A 19,350-nucleotide genomic window follows, 5' to 3' on the forward strand; every position below is an offset into this window, starting at 1 on the left:
CTACTGTAAAACTGGATTCCAAAGACCCTAGTAGTAATCCCACGAGCTGGTGATTTAGGATAACCAAGTTACTTAAACCAGGAGGTAGATGATGGGACCAGCTAACAAACTGAAAACGCATTAATGTAGAGAACATATCTAAAGATTGAAGTCACAAAGATCAGAGACAACTATCGGGATTCACTAAGAGAACTACTATGATATCTGCTACTTAAACAAAATTCTAATTATGTCCTGACTGATAAAGAATTCAATACGATCAAGAAAGCCAGAATCCCATAAGGGGCATGGAACCGAGCATAAAACTACTACAATGCTAGATTTCTAATCAATCTGAAATCTATATCAATTGTTTACAGTCTTGTACACAACTACGTTATTTCAACGCATTCAGCTGATAGAATTCCAAAATAGTGAATTTACTTTTTTAAATATTATTTTGAAAGGAAAAGAGACACTGTTGTGTAAGACAGAAAATAAATGCAGAACTGTATAATAAAGACAAAAGATTTTTTCCAAGCTGAAACTCTTTCAAGTTTCAGTGTAATTCTGATAAGGCAGATAACAGCCTACTCACATCTTTCATTATTCCATATAGTTCAGGTCTATTCTTTTCAGCTTTCTTCTTTCTAATCTTTCTGTACTATCCTTATTAGTAATAACTTCATTTTTTATCATTTTGCTTTTCTTAATTATGACTCATCTTACAGGATCCAAACTAAAAAAAAATACTTATAAGCCTGAGATTTATTTTAAATTTATAAGTTTAAGTCAAGAAAATATCACCCAATGTGATAAGAAAGACAGCCTTCAAAACCACCTTTGACAATCACTATACCCCAAGACTTACAGGAAATCATAAGGTAGTCCTCACAGTTGCCTTTGTCATCATCTTGCTGGTCCACAGGGATCCCGTTGGCATCTATGACTGCTTCAGAGGCACAATCTGCTATCAATACTTCTTCTGAAACTATGTCAGTTGTCAGAGGGTCAGTGATGATTTCTGCTTCTACTACACTATCATGAATAACATGTTCAACGTGTCCAATGTCAGACACATGTATAGATTCACTTGTCAAGACGTATTCTGGCACAGACATTGAGGCTGAAGTAATGTCGGAAGCTAAAACATCATCTGGGACTGTGCAACGTGCTAAAGAAACTTCTTCAGTTATATCTGAATAAAGGACTTGCTCAGGAATGATGACATTTTCAGATATATCTGTTTCTTCTAAGATATCTGAGCACTGAACATCCTCAATAACAACATCCTCAATAACATCTTGGATTACAACTGAGTCTGGGTCATCAGGAACAAAGTTATGTACAGTTATATCTGAATCCACAATATCTGAAATAAAAACAGTTTCTTGAACTTCCACAACAATTTGATCACCATCCATGTATGTAGCATCAGTTCCTTAAAAAAACAAAAATTAAAATGACAAATTTCAGGTAGGCATGAATGACTAACTCAGATGATGTAAATGTTATTTACTTTCCACCAGGAAACAGACTCTATCTTCAGTTTTTTCAAATATTAAATAAATTAAGAGGAAATCTATTTTTGCTTCATATAATAGAAAATTTTAACACATTAACGATTTTTACTCAACCCTAATCAATTAACAGGTAAATACTAGGAAAACAAGAAACGTGGAGAGTTATAGAAGAAAATTATTCATAAATAAAATTGTTTAGAGCATCAACATAAAAAGTTCCTAGAGAATCAAAATAAAATCTTAAGGGGTAATAAAAATTAGCTAGGTAACATAAATTCATTTGTGTTCAATTTTCTGTTCAATTTTCTTTTCCTTTTTACCACAGATCTTTCAATACATCAGTGTTCTTCTTTTCATCACTATTACATAATTCTTTTCTTTTCCTTCTTTCTCCCTTTATAATTTTCCCACTCTTTTCTGATATTACACTAGTATTTTCCACCAGTGACTGAAAATTTAGAAAATGTACTGAATTTAGTATAGTAAAGAGTTGACACATAAAATTAGAAGAGAAACAGAAGGCCATAATTAAGGAGGAAAGAGAAAAGACAATGGGTTAGGTATTTTATGAATAGGTAAGATAAAATGTGCAGCTGCTCTGAAGTGCCTCTATCCAGCCTCCAGCCATCACCTATACCACAAAATCCTCTAAGAAGTTCCCTAGAATATAAGAAACTCTACACTAGTCCATTCTGCAATTTGGAATGAAGGAAGACAGTGAATCAATTATAGAACCCAATGAGATTAAATGACTTCACCAATATCACACAGTTGTTTACGCAGCATAAGGGTGCTCAGCGAGTATTACTCTGAATGAATGTCATAAGAGGCCAAAAAAAAAAAAAAAAAGTTAAAAAACATCATATCTGATTCAGATGAGCCACCTATAGATTTCTGTTGATGGTGAGTGGACCAGAGAGAAGCAAACATGGACGTCTCACCAAAAAAGCTATTTAGTTGATTAGTACACTTTGCTGTGACTGAGCAGGCCACGAGAGAAACACACAGATTCTTCAATAAACAAAAATGATAAACAAGAGCCAAAGAATAACAAAAGGTGTAAAAAGTCTTAAAGTTAGTTAATACCCACTTAAATTATATATCTAAGTAATAATGAGAATGTTTTCTTTCATTCCTGTAGAACTATGAAATGCTTTATAATCACTTGTCTTTAAAGTAATAATTCATATCAAACAGTAGATCACTTTAATCTCCATGTTAAAGACATAAATGTAAAAGCAATTACTAACAAGAGCACTACTTAAAAATCTGAACTGGAGAGAAAGGTTTAGACACTTGTTTTGTGACCTTGGGCAAAGTCATTTAATTTAACCACTGTGTTTCAGTTTCCTGGTCAGTAAAATGAGGACCATAGGATCTGCCATGCATACCTCACAGGACTGTTGTGATGATCAAATGGGAATATATGGGAAGTGTTCTGAAAAACTGTAATGAGAGGTTTCGTTATCATTAGGACATTTAAAAAAGGAAGCACTGGCAGATTCAGTGACTTGCTCAAAGATAAATGAACAACTAAGTGTTAACAGTAAGGGTATAAATGCAATAGCTTAGACCACTTAGTCCATGACCCAGGTGGCTTTCTTGTGGCAAGATTAATCTAGTAAATAATCTTTCTCCAAAGAACATAGTCTCTTTTTCAAGAACATTAATTATACTTCTCTATATTCAAGTGAAGAAAGAATTAACACTTTGCATTTACCATTATCAAACCGAAATTACCAAATGTGAGTCAACCTCAAATTATTTCAGACCACACACACACACAATTTAGGAAGCATACTGATTAATTCTCATGTTTCTTAGCAAAGTTAGTCATTGTTTCAATATAGAGCAATACGATCACATAAAATTCAATTATAAAATCATTAAACTTTTAACTTTTAAGAGTAGCTATGTAATAATAAATGATTTTATATTACGTAAAATCCAGTATAATCACTTACATACTTAGAACTATGGGTAATCTGAAGTCTTAAAAACCTTTTTTCTACTGTTAGAACTTAATAAATACAATTTTCCATATGCAGTGGGGGAATTAGGCAAGATACTATCTGCCTGATGCAGATGGATCATTTTGGGAAGCCTTTTGAGAAACAAGCTTGTAGAAGTAGAGAGTCTTGGGTTTATACTTTATCTGCTTGGCAAAGGAGAATAAAGAAATGACATCAACCATGTGTTATTTTAGAGTGAATACTCTACCAGTGTGATAGATAAAAGAAAGGAATTGAGAGTAAAAAATAGTTTAATATTACAGATTAAGAGTGAGATCAAAGAGCCTAAGCTAAGTAGTAGGAACCAGCACAAAGACCAGTGTGGTAAACAGAATCTCCAGTCCATCCATTCAGTCATACCCCACCCTTGGATGTTGTTCAGGCCTTAATCACTGGAACTGCAAATATGTCATATTATGGCTTATGCCATTAAGGCTTTGCAGATGTAATAAGGTTATAAACCATAAAATAGGGTGATTAAACTGGATAATTTGGGTGGGCCCAATCTGATCAAAGCAGAGAACTTGCCCCAGCATGCCCCAGAAAGCTGAAGCAGAATTTTAAGTATGAAAGAGACTCAATCCACTTCTGCTGTAGAGGACTCAATCCACTCCTGCTGTAGAGGAAAGCATAAGAAGGAACACAACCAGCTGCAAGGAGCAAAGACCAGCACCACAGCTGTGGCCAGAAACAAAATGAGGACCTCGGCCCTATAATATAAAAAAATGAATTCAGCCAACTACCTGAATTAGCCAGGAATCAGATTCATCTCCACTGTCCCAGAAAGGAACACACTTCTGACACTTTCATTTCAACCACATAAAGTAAATTTCAAAGGAGAGAGCCCAGTAATACTACAATAGATTTCTGACCTATAGCAACTGTGAGATAATAAATTTTCTTGTTTTAAACTGCTAAGTTGGTTTAATTACTGGTGCAGTAATAGGAATTAATACAGATTTTGGTACCAGAGAGTGGAGTGCTGATGTACAAATACTTAAAAATGTGATGTGGCTCTAGAATCAGATATTCTCTTGAAAACACCACTAGTAAAAATATGGACGTTTATAACTCATGTCAGTGAGAACTCAGAAGGAAAACACCACTAGTAAAAATATGGACGTTTATAACTCATGTCAGTGAGAACTCAGAAGGAAGACAAAACCAAGGTAGAGAAATCCTACAAGGATTTACAGAATGTCTAAGTCATTATGTATAGACTATTAATAAACACTTAGACATTAAGAACACGGCCAGTCACGATTTAAAAGCAAGTTAGAAACGTTACAAGGATTTACAGAATGTCTAAGTCATTATGTATAGACTATTAATAAACACTTAGACATTAAGAACACGGCCAGTCACGATTTAAAAGCAAGTTAGAAAATGAAAGAAAGAGTATACTCGTTATGTTGTGGCAAATATCTAAATAAAGCTGTATCCTTCAGTTAGTTATGTAGAAAGCGTAACTTATAACAGTAAACTCAGATATTTAGCTCAGGAGATCTTAGCAGAGTGTTGAAGGTGTGGCCTGGTTTCTTCCTGCTGCTTACGTAAAATTCAAGAAAAGAAAGTTAAATTGTAGGAATAACTTAAAAACAAAGAGACAACAAGACTTAAGAATTGGGAAATTCACAGCATATATAGATGGTAAAAAAAAAGTTAAAATTAGAGAGTTCTTTTGTCAAGATGTTCTAGAGAAAAAGCAGTATTATGGTCTACAATTCTTCTCTGAAATCTCAGAAAGATAAAAAGGTCCGCGAATTTAATTATATTATGTCCTCAAAGGCCATTTAAGGTATGCCTCATGCACCCTCAATCAAATAAGGGTGTTTCTAAGGAGCTTAAAGGCATTCACCAACAGCCTTCTCAGTAAAAAAAAAAAACAAAAAAAGGGATTTTCTCGGAAAGATATGTAAATGAGTCGCTATATAATAAAGTAGATTCTCATAACAAAAAAGATGCATCATAGTCTCTAAAAAAACCATAAAAAAAAAAAAATGCTAGCTTGGATTGAAAGAGGCAGAGAAAGTACAACAGAAAGAAGGCTATGGACTCCCAAATTCTAGGTGCATGAAGCAGACTGTTAAAACTACTTAGCTATAAACACTTGATATCTTAAATGAAAAAACTAAGGATGACAGAGAAAAGAGAGCCATGGCCCATAAAAGATTATTCCCAGAGCTAAAACAGAATAAAGTTTGCCTGGCTGGCTTTTAAAATTTCTTTAGACTAATGACTCTATTTTATCGTCCTTTTAACCCTGCCTGAACCAGAATACTCAAAACTACCCTACCATACATTCTAGGAGCACATAATTTGTTCTTTTTAGCTTTGTAAGCCCATAGATGAAGAGTTTTATTTAATGAACTACATACTTAGAGTATTATGAGAACACAATTTAGATGATATTTCAGATATCTGAGCTTAACTTAAATGCGAATTTTTAATGTTGAGTCTGAGACCCTCAAGAAAGCTTGAATGGATTTTACACTTGGGAAGGACATAAATTCTTAGGGACCAAATGCAGACAGTGGTAGTCAGATGGTCCTTCAAAGATATCCAAATCCTAATTCCTAGATATTATAACTATGTTATGTGACATGACAAAAGAAACCCTGCAGAAGTAATTAAGATTATATGCAAGACAGATTATCCTGGGTGGACTGCTGTCAACAGAAGGAATATCAGAAAGATTCAAAGCATGATAAGAATTCAACTTGCTTTTGCTAAAGGGAACCACATGTAAAGCATGAGAAGAAATATGGGCAGTGTATAGAAGCAAAATATGGCACTTCCTAACAGTCTCTAAGGAAACAAGAATCTCTACCCTAAACCACAGGAACTAAGTTTGGCTAAAAGTCTAAATTTTCTTGTAAAAAGATGCTGCCTCTGAGGCTCCAGAAAGAAATACAATACCTTGATTTTGGCTTTGTGAAAGTATACACAAAGAACCCAGTTGAGCTACACCATACATGAACTTCTGACCTACAAAACTGTAAGGTAACAAACTGGCATTGTTTTAGATCACTAAATTTGTGGAAATGTACTATGGCAATGACAGAAAACTAATACCAGGAAAACTAAACACGAAATACTTACAAAGTGTCCAAGAAATACTTTCAAAGTCTCCTATCAATGTCCATTGGACTTAGCACTATTAACTGTGGAAGATGAGAATTACTGTAAGATTTTAATGTTGAGGGTGTTACCAACAAGGTTATAGATCGGCTATGAGATTTTGACAAGGTAACAACACACCTAGTATAAATCAATTTAAGATCTAGCAATTTATGTTCTTGATAAGCAACTTCAAATTTGGTAGACAGAAGGTGTAACAACCCAAGAAATAGATACCTATTTCATCAAAAAATGAGTTTGGTTCTTGTGGCTGCAATTCAAGCTCATCTTCATCCATGGCCTTTGATTTTCATTAGTCACAGCTCCTAAACCAGGGATAAAGTATACCAAACATTAATTTTTTTATATTACATGTTTAAAATGTCATTATAGTTATATTTCTGAAAAGCTCCAATTCCCTGATTCTTCACAAATTATCAATGGGAAGATACTGATTGCCAGTGATATGTGGACAGCTATATAAGAGCAATCCAGCAGGCTGACAGTGGCATTTTTTGTTTAATTACAGTATTACTTACATAAAATGCACAAATCTGAAATGTTTAGTGCACAGATTTGTATATATATATGTGTGTGTATATATGCCCACCCAAAGGTTCACACTCCCTCTTGCTTCCTCTTCATCAGCAGCCCAATGATTCCTTAAAGGGTCAACGTTAATAAATTTTATAGACTGGAAAAATCTCATCAAGATTTCATTATATCTTTAAGTTTAATGTCTGTAATCTTCCAATAAATTACAAAATAGTAAAAATTAAATCATAACAATGGGTAGCATTCTTGAGATTTCTGCACGGAAATCTTAACTGACCTTCGGATTTCAGAAATAATTCTCAAAGTGTATGTATATTCTCCAGGCTACAGCTGAATTGGTACCAGCTATTAAAAAGGTAAAAAATAAATTAATCTCTGAAACAACAAAACCAAATTCCCATCCTTTGATATCTGAAACCATAAGAAAGAGTAACTCTCTCAAAGTCTTTCTCTCTCCTGGTGACTAAAACCATAATGTGTAAACATGACAGCTTAAGGCCCTTTACCAAATTGGCTTACGGTAAGAGAAACATTTTTTTTTTAACAGTTAAAATCCAAATACAAAGACCCCCGTACATGCAGAAAGAGAAGGGAGCAAAGAGAAGGTTTATCAGCAACCATGATTTACTTATGCTGCAAGTAGCGCACAAATCTCTTAATCAGTTTTCCTTGCTCCATTTCTCACATTTTAATTCACTTTCAACAGTGCTATTAGATATAGCTTCTTTAATCTTTATCATTTTTGCTCACAATGCTAAAAATGCATTCTTCTTGTTAAAATTTCAAGCTACATAGTGTATTTATTATACTTGTTTTCTGCTTTCTTCATGCTCATTTTGGGGTCTTGATCCTGGGAAAGACAGCCTATCCCAGACCTAGCTAAATTCTTCAGATGGCTTATCTCCTCTATGGGTATACTTTTGGTATACAAATTAACCAACTAGAGTCCTCACTTTCACTAAATTTATGTAGCAACACTGCCCTTACCCTTAAATACTCCAGGACCAGGTAACAACCTAGGTACAATTCCTATGGCTTAACTATTCCAATTCTAATCTTTGCACACCTGACCTATCTTGCCCATTCTTTCCTGCTAGAACCCTAATAAAAACTTTGGACCATGATATGCCCTCTCCTCCTTTCTGCTCCTTACCAATCTTAGTCCTTCCTTTGGGTAGGCCCCTTAATGGAATGGCATCCTTCTTTCTTTCTCCTCTTTTATCTAAAAGTAAAAACTTCTTCCTTTATGACAATCACTTTCCTACTGGATGTTTTACCATATCTATTTAAAACAAATATCAAATACATTTTAACACAAGTACAAAAATTAGTGAATTTTCCCAAGTAAAACTTAAATGATGTCAGACCTGTACTCAGAAATGTTTTAGTAGCTCCCCGCTGACTCCAAATAGAATTCAACTTCTTTGGTCTTTCCATTATTCTCTTAATTTCTCCTTACTCATTTCTCCCTCCTCTCCACCAATATCCCAAAATGTCTGTGCCTCGCTTTTCAGGAAAACAAAAATATGCACTGTCTCATAAGACTCAAACTCTATGCTTGGTCCTGGGTTTCTTTTACCCAAAATGCATTTCCATATCATCTCTGCTTCACTTATACAGTAAATGTCCTTTCCCCCCATGCATATACAAAAAGAAAACGCTAAGCAATTTCTTCTGACTGAACTTTCATATAATTTTTTCTTTCTCTACTGTATTTTGTAACATATGTCATGGTAATTTATGTATGTCTTAATGTTCAGATATTAAACTACATCGTCCTTAAAAATATATGCAAATATAAAACACTATAATTTATGTCATAAAGAAATGCATTTCCTACATGTCAAATGAGACATATCTAATTCATTTTCCAGAAATAATATATTTTGTTATATTTACTCAAAATGCTTCAAGAGCATTTATTTTTATTATGATGACATTAATGTTTTTATTATGATATGACATTATGAAATGACTTCTATAATGAGATGACATATTTTTCAACCACAGAAAAATTAAAAAATACCAGAATTGCTCTAAATAAGTTGTCACTGCTTCTTCTCCCCAAAACTGTGGTTTTGTAACGCTTTTACCTCTTTAAAAATATGATAATTGTATAAATGCAAAAATACCTTGTAAGCATAATTAAATAAAACTACATGAAATTAAGCCAATTAAGATGAGAATAAAAGTGATTTGTTGCTTAAGCTTTCTTTGACTTTTCTTAAAAAAATCAATCTTAGCCCTAATAAAAGTTGAACCTGAAAAAAAACATTTTTTTTGTCTTTATCTCAAAGAACACTAATTGAGACAATCACCCACAGATGAAAGGGCCTTAGTGGAAGTCTAAATGTCTGAAAGAAAAGTTGTCCCAATAAACAGGAAAAAAAAAAAAATGAGACTGAACATACTGGTGTGGATAAGAGGAATAGTTTCACTTTATTCACATCACCCTACCCTAAAGCAGCACAGCTATCAAGAGACAGCTTCTTGGCCTGTGATTTGACCCAAAGGGGAAAAAAAGAGATTGTCAGTAAACACCCAGCTTCAGGACACTGTCAAAAAGGTCCATTTCTTTCTTATCCCATTGAAAATACTAAGATTGCAGCACAACTGGGGGACAGGGAGAAGCTATTAAGAACAGTGGCCAAGGTTCTTGAAGGACATCAATTAGATATGCAATCCTCCCAATTGCTTCACAACTCCATGAGCTGCTAGCTGCTTTTACCTGGCCTATAATCACCCCAACTGACCCATGGCACACACACCATGGTGGCAACAGCAGGTCTGAAGACGGAACTTGGAAAAGGCTACCCAAACTGAAGAAATTAACAATGACCTAGGAAAAGTAAACATGAGGCTTTCAGCTCCTACACTGGCTTTGCAGCACTGACAGAAGACACTCTCTCTTAAGAATTCCCCCCAAAGAGCAAGCACGATGTGTAGAGCAGGCATATCTATAGGAAAGGCGTGAAAAAACTTCCAAAATCCTATCAGGGATAATAAGAGATATTTCTCACCAGAAGCCAAGTAATAAAGACAGGAAGAAGTGCTTCTTCAAACGTGAAGCCAACAACATAAAACTTCAAGAAACACGAAAAATTAGGACAAATGACACCACCAAAGGAACACAATAATTTTCTAGTAAAAACTCCAAAGAAACGGAAATTTTGTTTGCCATAAAGAATCTGAAGTAGTTGTTCAGATAAGATTAATGAGCTACAAGTAAATACAGAAGGACAGTTTCATGACATTACAAACAATACATGAAAAAAATGAGAAGTCTGAAAGAGAGATAGAGATCGTAAGATAGAACCAAAAAGAAACTCTGGAGCTGAAGAAAGCAAGAAATGAAATGAGAAGTGAAACAGCAAAGTTTCAATAACAAAGTGGATCAAACATAGAATCTGTGAAGTAGAAACAGGTCTTTTGATGTGATATAGTCAGAGGTGAACAAAGAAAAAGAATGAAAAGGAGTTAACACAGGCTGTGTGAACCATACTACTAAAGGAAACACCCAAATGTTACTAAAGACCCAAGAAATGAGAGTGAGAAGAGGCAGAAAGTTTTAAATAAAAAAATAATAGCTAAGAACCTCCCCAAACTGTAGAATTTTTGAACATCCACATTCATGAAGGTCATAAATCCTCATAACATTTCAACCTAAAGCAAACTTTTTCAAGACACATTATAATAATTACAACTGTCAAAATTAAAGAATTTTAAAAGCATCAAGAAATAAAAATATCTCACAAACAAGGGAACTACCATTGGGCTATCAGCAGATTTCCCAGCAGAAACACTGCAAAGGTAGGACAGAACAATCTATGCTAAAAGAAAAAAATTACCAGCCAAGGATCCTTAATTCGCAAAGCTGTACTTCAGAAATGAAAGTTAAAGGCTTTCCCAAACAAATCTAAGGGAGTTCATCACCAATAGACTTGCCTTACAGAAATGTTGAAGGGAGGGAGAAAAATGCTGAAAAGAGTTATTCAAAATGAAATGAAAAATAGCTAAGTCAAAACATGAAAAATACAAAAACAAAACCCACTAGAAAAGGTAAGTGTAATCAAAGTCAGAATAATCCATCAATATATTAACTAGTGTAAAAAACCAAAGTATTAGGAAAAAAACTGTAGCTGCAATTTGTTAGTGAATACATAATACAAAAAAGGTAAATTTTTAATAACAAAACAAAATGTGAAATAGACAACAAAAGAATAAAGTCTACAATTACACTTACCAGCTAATATAAACTATCATGTGTATGATTTATATTTTGCCGCATGGTAACAACAAAGCAAAAACTTATAGTAGATTGACAAACAGAGAATCAAAGCATACTACTATGAAAAATAATCAGTTCCTCCAAAAAAGGGAGAGAAGGAAACAAGATTATAAACATCCCGATAACTATAAATAAGATGGCATTAGTAAGTTATTATGTATAGTTAAATGTAAATGGATTAAATTTTTCAATAAAAAGACATGGAATGGCTGGGTGAATTTAAAAGAACAACCTAAGCATATATGGTGCTTATGGGAAACTCCCTTCAGCTGTAAGGACACACATATGCTTAAAATGGAAGGATGTAAAAAGGTACTTCTAAAAAGTGGAAACCAAAAGAGAAAAGGAGTAGCCATGCTTATCAGACAAAAAAACAGCTGTATGCCAAAAATGATAGATATACAAAGGTCATATATAATGATAAAAGGTCAAATTAAGAAGACATAATAAATCATAAATATATATGTAGCCAACATCAAACCCTACATCAACACTGGAACACTTAACTGTATTAAGCAAATACTAATGTATATGAAGGGACAAATAATAATACTAAACTTGAGAGCTTCATTACCCTAATTTCAACAATGGATAGATCCACCCAAAAACATATATACAAGGAAATATTGGACTCGAGCTGTACATTAGATCAAAAGAATCCAAAAGACATATAAAGAACATTCCATTGGACAAGAAGCACACATGCGATATTCTCAAAGACAGAACACTGCACAGAATAGAAAATAAGTCTTACCAAATTTAAGAAAATGAAATCAAATAAAATATCTTTCCAAACAACAATGATATGAAATAAGAAAGGAAGAAAGCTGGAAACTTGAAATGTATGTGGAAATTCCAAATTCCTAAGAACAATAGGTCAAAGAAATAAATTCAAAAAAATATTTAAACTCACAATGAAAACAAAACAAACTAAAACTTACTGGATATAAGTTTTAGAATTGCAAAAGGCAATTCTAAAAGGGAACTTTAAAGTGATAAACATTTATATTAAGAAAAAAAGAAAGATCTCAAATAAGCAACCTTAACCTCAAGTGCTAAAAAAGGACGAAGCCAGTCCAAAGTTAGAAGGAAACAAAGATCAGAGTAAAAGACCGGAAAATAGTAAGTATCAATGAACCTAAGAGCTGCTTTTGTAAAAGATAAACAAAACTGACAAATCTTTAGCTAGTCTAAAAAAAAAGGATTAAAACTCAAAATTAGATTAGATGAGGAGACATGAAAACATGATACCACAGAAATACAAGTGACTATAAGAGACTATGATCAATTATATGCCAGCAAAACAATCTAAAATAAATGAATATAGTACCTAGCAAGAGTAAATCTAAGAAACAGAAAATCTGAACAGACAAATGAGTAAGGAGACTGTATTAGTAAATAAAACATCCCAGCACAGAAAAAAAACCTGGGCCAGATGGTTTTGGTAAATGAATTCTATTAAACATTTAAAGAAGAATTAATGCTAATCCTTCTCAAACTCATCCAGAAAAACTAAAGGGAACACATTCAATCTCATTTTATAAGGCTGGCATCACCCTGATATTAAAACTAAATAAGAAAAATTTAAGACAGGAAAATTATAAACCTTTATCCCTAATGAATGTAGATGCAAATTTCCACAATAAAATTCTAGCTGAGTGAATTCAACAGTACATTAAAAGGATTATAGACCACAGAGTGGTGACAGTCCCTCAGATAAAAAGATGGCTCAACATACAGAAATGACTGAAAGGCCAATACAGGAAGGATGGATGGAAAAGAAAAATTCTGTCTATCTGCAGATTACAATTTTACCTAGAGAAAATCCTAAAGACTTAAACTGTTAAATCTAATCAACGAATTCAGTATATTTGCAGAACACATTAACATGCAAAAATGGCTAGATTTTTAGGTACCAACTAAAAAAAAAAAAAAAAAAGAAGAAGAAGAATTCAGTTCTCCAGAATCTCCAGGAATTTTTAAATACAACCAAAATCACTACTTAGAAAGAAATCTGACACAGGAAATGAAGGCTCTTTTGGAACCTGAAAAGTACAAGACGACTTTTTTTCTTACAGAAATTGAAGAAAACACAAGAACTATATCCTGTGTTAATGGGTAGAAATATTGTAAAATGTCTGTATTATCAAAGCCAATTACATATTCAAGATTTTTTTTACAGTAATAGTAAAAACTATCCTAAAATTTGTATGGAATTACAAAAGAATCGAGAGCTCAGAAATAAACCAAGACATGTTCCAACAAATAAGGTTTCACTAGAAAGCTAACAGTGAAAGAACAGTCCTTTCAACAGAAACAGTACAGAGCTCCCTGCTGGACTTGGGCAGAGGAGAAGAATGAGGTTATGGCCCGAGCATTACTCCCTGAGTGATCAGCATGGACTGAATCTGAACTCAGTGATCAGTACAGAGATAAAATACAGAGGTTTGACAGCTGGATTCTAGAAGCCGCCATTGCCAGACAGAAAATAGAGTCATGGAGACTGGCCATCCTCCCTACTCTCCCAGAGCTTGCCTCTCCACACTTTCCATGAGCTAGCAGCAGGCCCCAAGGAAAACTGCAACAGTGAGTGTAGTTACAGAACAGGAAGTTTACAGCCCTACAAATTGAGGAGTCATCTTCTTAGTAGCAGACACACACCACAGTTGTTGCCAGTGAAAGGTGGAGATATAGAGGAAAGGCAGTCAGAATTACTGGAAGGACTATAGTCAAAGAAACACAGGCAGCTCTCCCAAACCACCCAATCCCAACCAATCCAGGCTGATATGGGAGATTGCAGCAGTGAGCTGCATCTGGCTGCTGAGTCAGTACCAGGACTTCAGGGCCTCTCCAGAGGCTGGGATCCACAATGCATACCACTTTCTCCCATGGGAGTAGAGCTCAGGGATGGAGGCAGCCTGGTCACAGAGAAGACACATCTCCCAAAGAAATAAAAAGTGTTTTTATTTTTCTTTTCTTTTTTTTTGCCACAAAGCAGAGATCCAGGAGACCTGAGCAGTGCAGTAGGCTTATGTGCCACCTAATAAAAACAAAATATCTTCTTATCAATCTGAAGTAGACCTCATCTTAAATAACAGAGTACATTCCCATATATGCCTAAGCAGTGAAACAGTCCATCAAATATATGAAGAACCAGGTGACAAGGCAGCTCAGAAAGCAAATGAAAACTCTCCAGAAAATGAACTAAAAAATAGGGAAATATTAAATGGCAGAGAATTCAAGATTGCACTTCTGAAAAAACTCAACCAGATACAAAAAAATTCTGATAAGGAGTTCAATGAACTCAGAAACCAAATCAATGAAGGACAGAAATAATTTACAAAGATTAAAACTCTAGGGGGAAAAAAAATAGAATTTCTGAAGGTGAAGAACTCAATAAAAGAGATAAAGATTGAAAAGAGATAGCAAGCTTAGCAAACAGAGCTGACCAGCGGAAAGAATTAGTGGTAGCAAACAAAAATCTAGAAATGATGCAGATCAAAGAAAGAAGAGACCAGAAAGTGAAAAAAATGAAAGACCTTTATGAGAACTGACACCATCAGAAAAAGCAATTTAAGAATAACAGATATACCAGAGTGAGAAGAAAGAAGGAAGCCCACAGCCTATTCAAATAGTTGATGAGAATTTCCCAAACCTATAACAAAAACTGGATCCTTCAATCCAAGAAGTGAAGAGAACACCCAATTATCTCAATCCAAAATGGCCTCTCCAAAACCCATTACATTAAAACTATCAAAATTCAATGACAAAGAAAGAATGCTCAAGGCAGCCAGGGAAAAGACAATAGTAACCTATAAAAAACCATTTAGACTATCATCAGATTTTTTTAGCAGAAACTATATAAGCTAGAAGAAAGTAGAATCAAATAAATTACTGAGAGAAATTATCACCCAAGACTACATCCAGCAAAGTTCTCCTTTAGCTATGAAGGAGAAATAAAGACATAAAGAAGCTGAGGGACTTTTCTACAAGGCCTGCGTTACAACAAAAACATAAAAAACTATGAATAAGATGACTAACAGGAAGACAGCAACAGAAAATTGCAATCCTTATTAGAAGAGGGTATCATAAACTTAAATATTACATAAACACTTTTTTGAAAAAGACAATAGCTATTACAACTAAGAAATGAACTCACAACATAAAAAGAGATAACTTGAGACAACAAAAACAAAAAACGAAAAACGTGAGGGAGTAAAGGTCTGAACTTGCAAAGGGGAAAGGAGATAAGACACATGCAAAAAAAAGGGACTACTGTATATATAAAACTTTCTTTTTCATGAACTTAATGGCAACCATGCAAGAAATCCAGAACTAAGACATATAATATTAAAAAAGGAAAATTTATAAAATTCCACTAAGCTAAAATAATGGACAGAAATATAAGGGCAAATAAATAACGGAAACACCAAGCAACCAGAAAACAAAAGATAAAATGGCTATTCAAAAACCTCATATATCAATCATCACCTTAAATGTAAATGAACTGAACTCATTAATAATAAGGCGCAAAGTAAGCAAATTGAAACTAAAAACAAAACCCATCACATGCTGCCTTCAAGAGACATATTTCAGCTGCAATGACAAATAAAGACTCTAAGTGGAAGGGAAAAAATGATTCTCCCAATGCTACACATGGCATCCAGAGAACAGCTGGTATAGCCATACTTATATCTGACAAAATAGACTTCAAAATAAAAAAAAGTAACAAGAAAGAAAGGGGACAATACATCAAGAAGATATAACACTTATCTCTATATACATGTGCTCCCAAGCAGGGAGCACCAATGTATAGAAAGCAACTACTAACAAAACTAAAGAAAGAAACTGACACAAACACAATTATAGTAGGGAACTAAATACCCTGCTGTCAGTTATGGATAGATCACCCACAGAGACAATCAGTAAGGAAATATCGACCTTAAAGGACACATTGGACCAACTGGAGATAACTGACATTTGCAAACCCTTTTATCCCAAACATCAGATTATACATTCTTCCCTAGTGCACATGGAACATTCTCAAGGATTGACCATATGTTGGGACACGAAGATAACCTCAATAAATTCAAAGAAGATTGTAATGATACCAAGCATATTCTCAAACCACAAGGTTTTAACACTGAAAATCAAATGCAAAGAAAACAAAGGGAAAAAAACACAAATACATGGAGATTAAACAACATGCTACTAAAGAATGATTGGGTCAAAGAAGAAATAAGAGATCAAGAAATATATAGAGACAAATGAGAATGAAAAAACGACATATCAAAAATTTGAGGATATAGCAAAAATAGTAATGAGGAAAGTTCATATCATTAATGACCTATCTCGAGATCAAGAAAGATCTCAAAAAACCTAACATTAAATATTAAAAAGCTGGAAGAACAAATGAAGCCCAAAGTCAACAAAAGAAGGAAATAATAACAATTAGAACAGAATTAAATGAATGAAAAGACAACAGAAAAAATTAATGCAACAAAGAGCTGGTTCTTTGAAATGATCAATAAAACTGACCAACTGCGAGCTAGACTCACTAAGAAAAAAAGAGAAAGGTCACAAATAAACAAAACCAGAAATAAAAGAGAAGTTTCAACAGATACTACTGAGATACAAAAATTTATATAATACTATGAAAGATTACATGCCACCAAATTCAATAACCTAGACAAATGGACAAGTTTTTAGAAATATACAACCTTTCTAGACTGAATGATGAAGAGCTGGAAAATCTAAACAGACCAATCAACAGCAATGAAATCGAAACTATCATCAAAAACCTCCCAGAAAGTAAACATCTAGGACCAGATGCCTTCACTAGTGAATTCTGCCAAACACTCAAAAGATGATTTAATTCCTGTTCTTCTCACACTTTTCCAGAATATTGAAGAGACAATACTTCCTAACTCATTTTATGAGGCTAACATCACCCTGACACCAAAACTGGGTAAGGATAACATAAAAAATAGAAAATTACAGACCAATCTCTCTCCTGACTACAGATGCAAATATCCTAAATAGTATCAAATCGACTACAACACATTAAAAAGATTATACACTATGAGCAAGTACGGTTTACCCCAGGTGTACAAGGATGGTTCAATATACACAAATCACCGTATATATAAAATAAAAGATAATCACATATGATATATCAATAGATGCAGAAAAAGCATCTGACAAGATACAGCAACCACCTATGATTAAACAAATGAATATGGTATATAAAAAAAGTATCTAATATAATAAAGGCCATATAATGACAAACCCTCAGTGTATATCATACATAATGGTGAAATACTAAGCTTTCCCTCTAAGATCAGGAACAAGACAAGGCTATCTGCTATCACCACTCTTACTCAACAACAGTGTTGGAAGTCTTAGCTAGAGCGATAAGGCAAAAGAAAGAAAAGGCATTCAAATTAATGAAGAAGTCAGTTTGTCACTTTTTGCAGACAACTAAATTCTATACATACAAAACCCTAAAGACTCTACTAAGAAATTACTATGAACAATTAACAAATACAGTAATGTTGCACAAATTTTGTACAAAATCAATGCCCACAGCGTTCCTATACTCTAACAATGATTTCCAGGAAAAAAAAAAGGCTTTTGTAACTGCAACGAAAACATAAAATACTTATTACTAAATCAAAGAAAGCATGTGAAGGACCTATACCCTGAAAATTTTAGGACACTTAAAAGAAATTGATGACACAAAGAAAGAAATAAAAAGATATCCTTGTTCATTCATGAATTGGAAAAATCAACATATTTAAATTAAGACAACCTTATTACCCAAAGCAATAGACAGATTTAATGCAATCATCACCAAAATCCCAATGGCATTCTTTAAACAAAAAAATCATCAGGTTTGTTTGAAATCAAGAAAGACCCCAAGTAGCCAAAGCAAGTCAGAGAAAAAAAGAACAAGGCTGAGATATCACACTGTCCAAGTTCAAGTTATACTACAAAGTAACAATAATCAGAACAGCATAGTACTAACAGGCCAATGGAACAAAACAGAGTCCAGAAATAAACTTACATATATATAGGCAAATAATATTCAATAAAAGAGCAAGAAAACATATAAAGAGAAAAGAAATCCTCTTCAATAAATGGCACTGGGAAAACTCAAAAGTCACATGCAGAAGAGTGAAACTAGACTATCTGTCACCACACTCCAAAATTAACTCAAAATGGATCAAAGACCTGATTATAAGACCTGAAACAATAAAATGCATAGAAGAAAACAGGTACTATATTCATGAGGCAAGGAAAGTAAAATTAAAAACAAATGAATGGGACTATACCAAACTAAGAAGCTTCTGTACAGGAAAAGAAACCATCAACAAGACAAAAAGGAAACCAACTGAATAGGAGAAGCTACTGGCAAACAACACCGCCAATAAAGGGCTAATATCCAAAATATACAAAGAAGTCATGAAACTCAACAAGAACACAAACAATCTAGTTAAGAAACGGGCTGAGGACCCACAACAGACACTTCTCCCAAGACATACAAATGACCAACAATATTAGGGATATATTAGGGAAACTGCAAATCAAAATCACAATGAAATACCACTTCACTCCTGGTAGAACAGCTATCATCAACAGGCCGTGATAATAAGTGTTGTGAAGGTTGTAAGGAAAAAGAAACCCTCACACTACTGGTGGAATTGTAAACTGATGCAGCCACTGTAGAAAACAGTATGATGCTTCTCAAATAATTAAGAACAGAATTACCTTATGACCCAGAACTGTCTTTTGGATATTTACCAAAAAATCTGAAAATATTTATTTGTAAAGATATATGCACCCCGATATTCACAGCAGCATTGTTCATGGT

General features: G+C 33.9%; 1 protein-coding gene across 11 annotated transcripts in view; it reads right to left on the reverse strand.

The window, feature by feature from the left end:
- The window catches only part of LOC102891856 (zinc finger X-chromosomal protein), a 50,760-nt gene that overhangs the window by 15,133 nt on the left and 16,277 nt on the right, over positions 1-19,350 (reverse strand). For 4 of the 11 annotated variants that reach the window (XM_015591777.2, XM_015591780.2, XM_015591776.2 and 1 more), the window contains exons 3-5: positions 7,467-7,534; positions 6,872-6,960; positions 851-1,420 (exon numbers count right to left, since the gene is read on the reverse strand). In XM_015591777.2, coding sequence (XP_015447263.1) covers positions 851-1,420; positions 6,872-6,932 — 631 coding nt within the window. In that variant the 5' untranslated portion in view covers positions 6,933-6,960; positions 7,467-7,534. Of the gene's footprint in view, positions 1-850; positions 1,421-2,893; positions 2,949-6,871; positions 6,961-7,466; positions 7,535-8,342; positions 9,067-19,350 lie in introns of those variants that run through there. The other 7 variants (XM_015591779.2, XM_006914934.3, XM_025048974.1 and 4 more) reach the window with 5 other exon arrangements.

The sequence above is a fragment of the Pteropus alecto genome, unplaced genomic scaffold (assembly GCF_000325575.1).
Source record: "Pteropus alecto unplaced genomic scaffold, ASM32557v1 scaffold1566, whole genome shotgun sequence".
NCBI classification, from domain to species: Eukaryota; Metazoa; Chordata; class Mammalia; order Chiroptera; family Pteropodidae; genus Pteropus; species Pteropus alecto.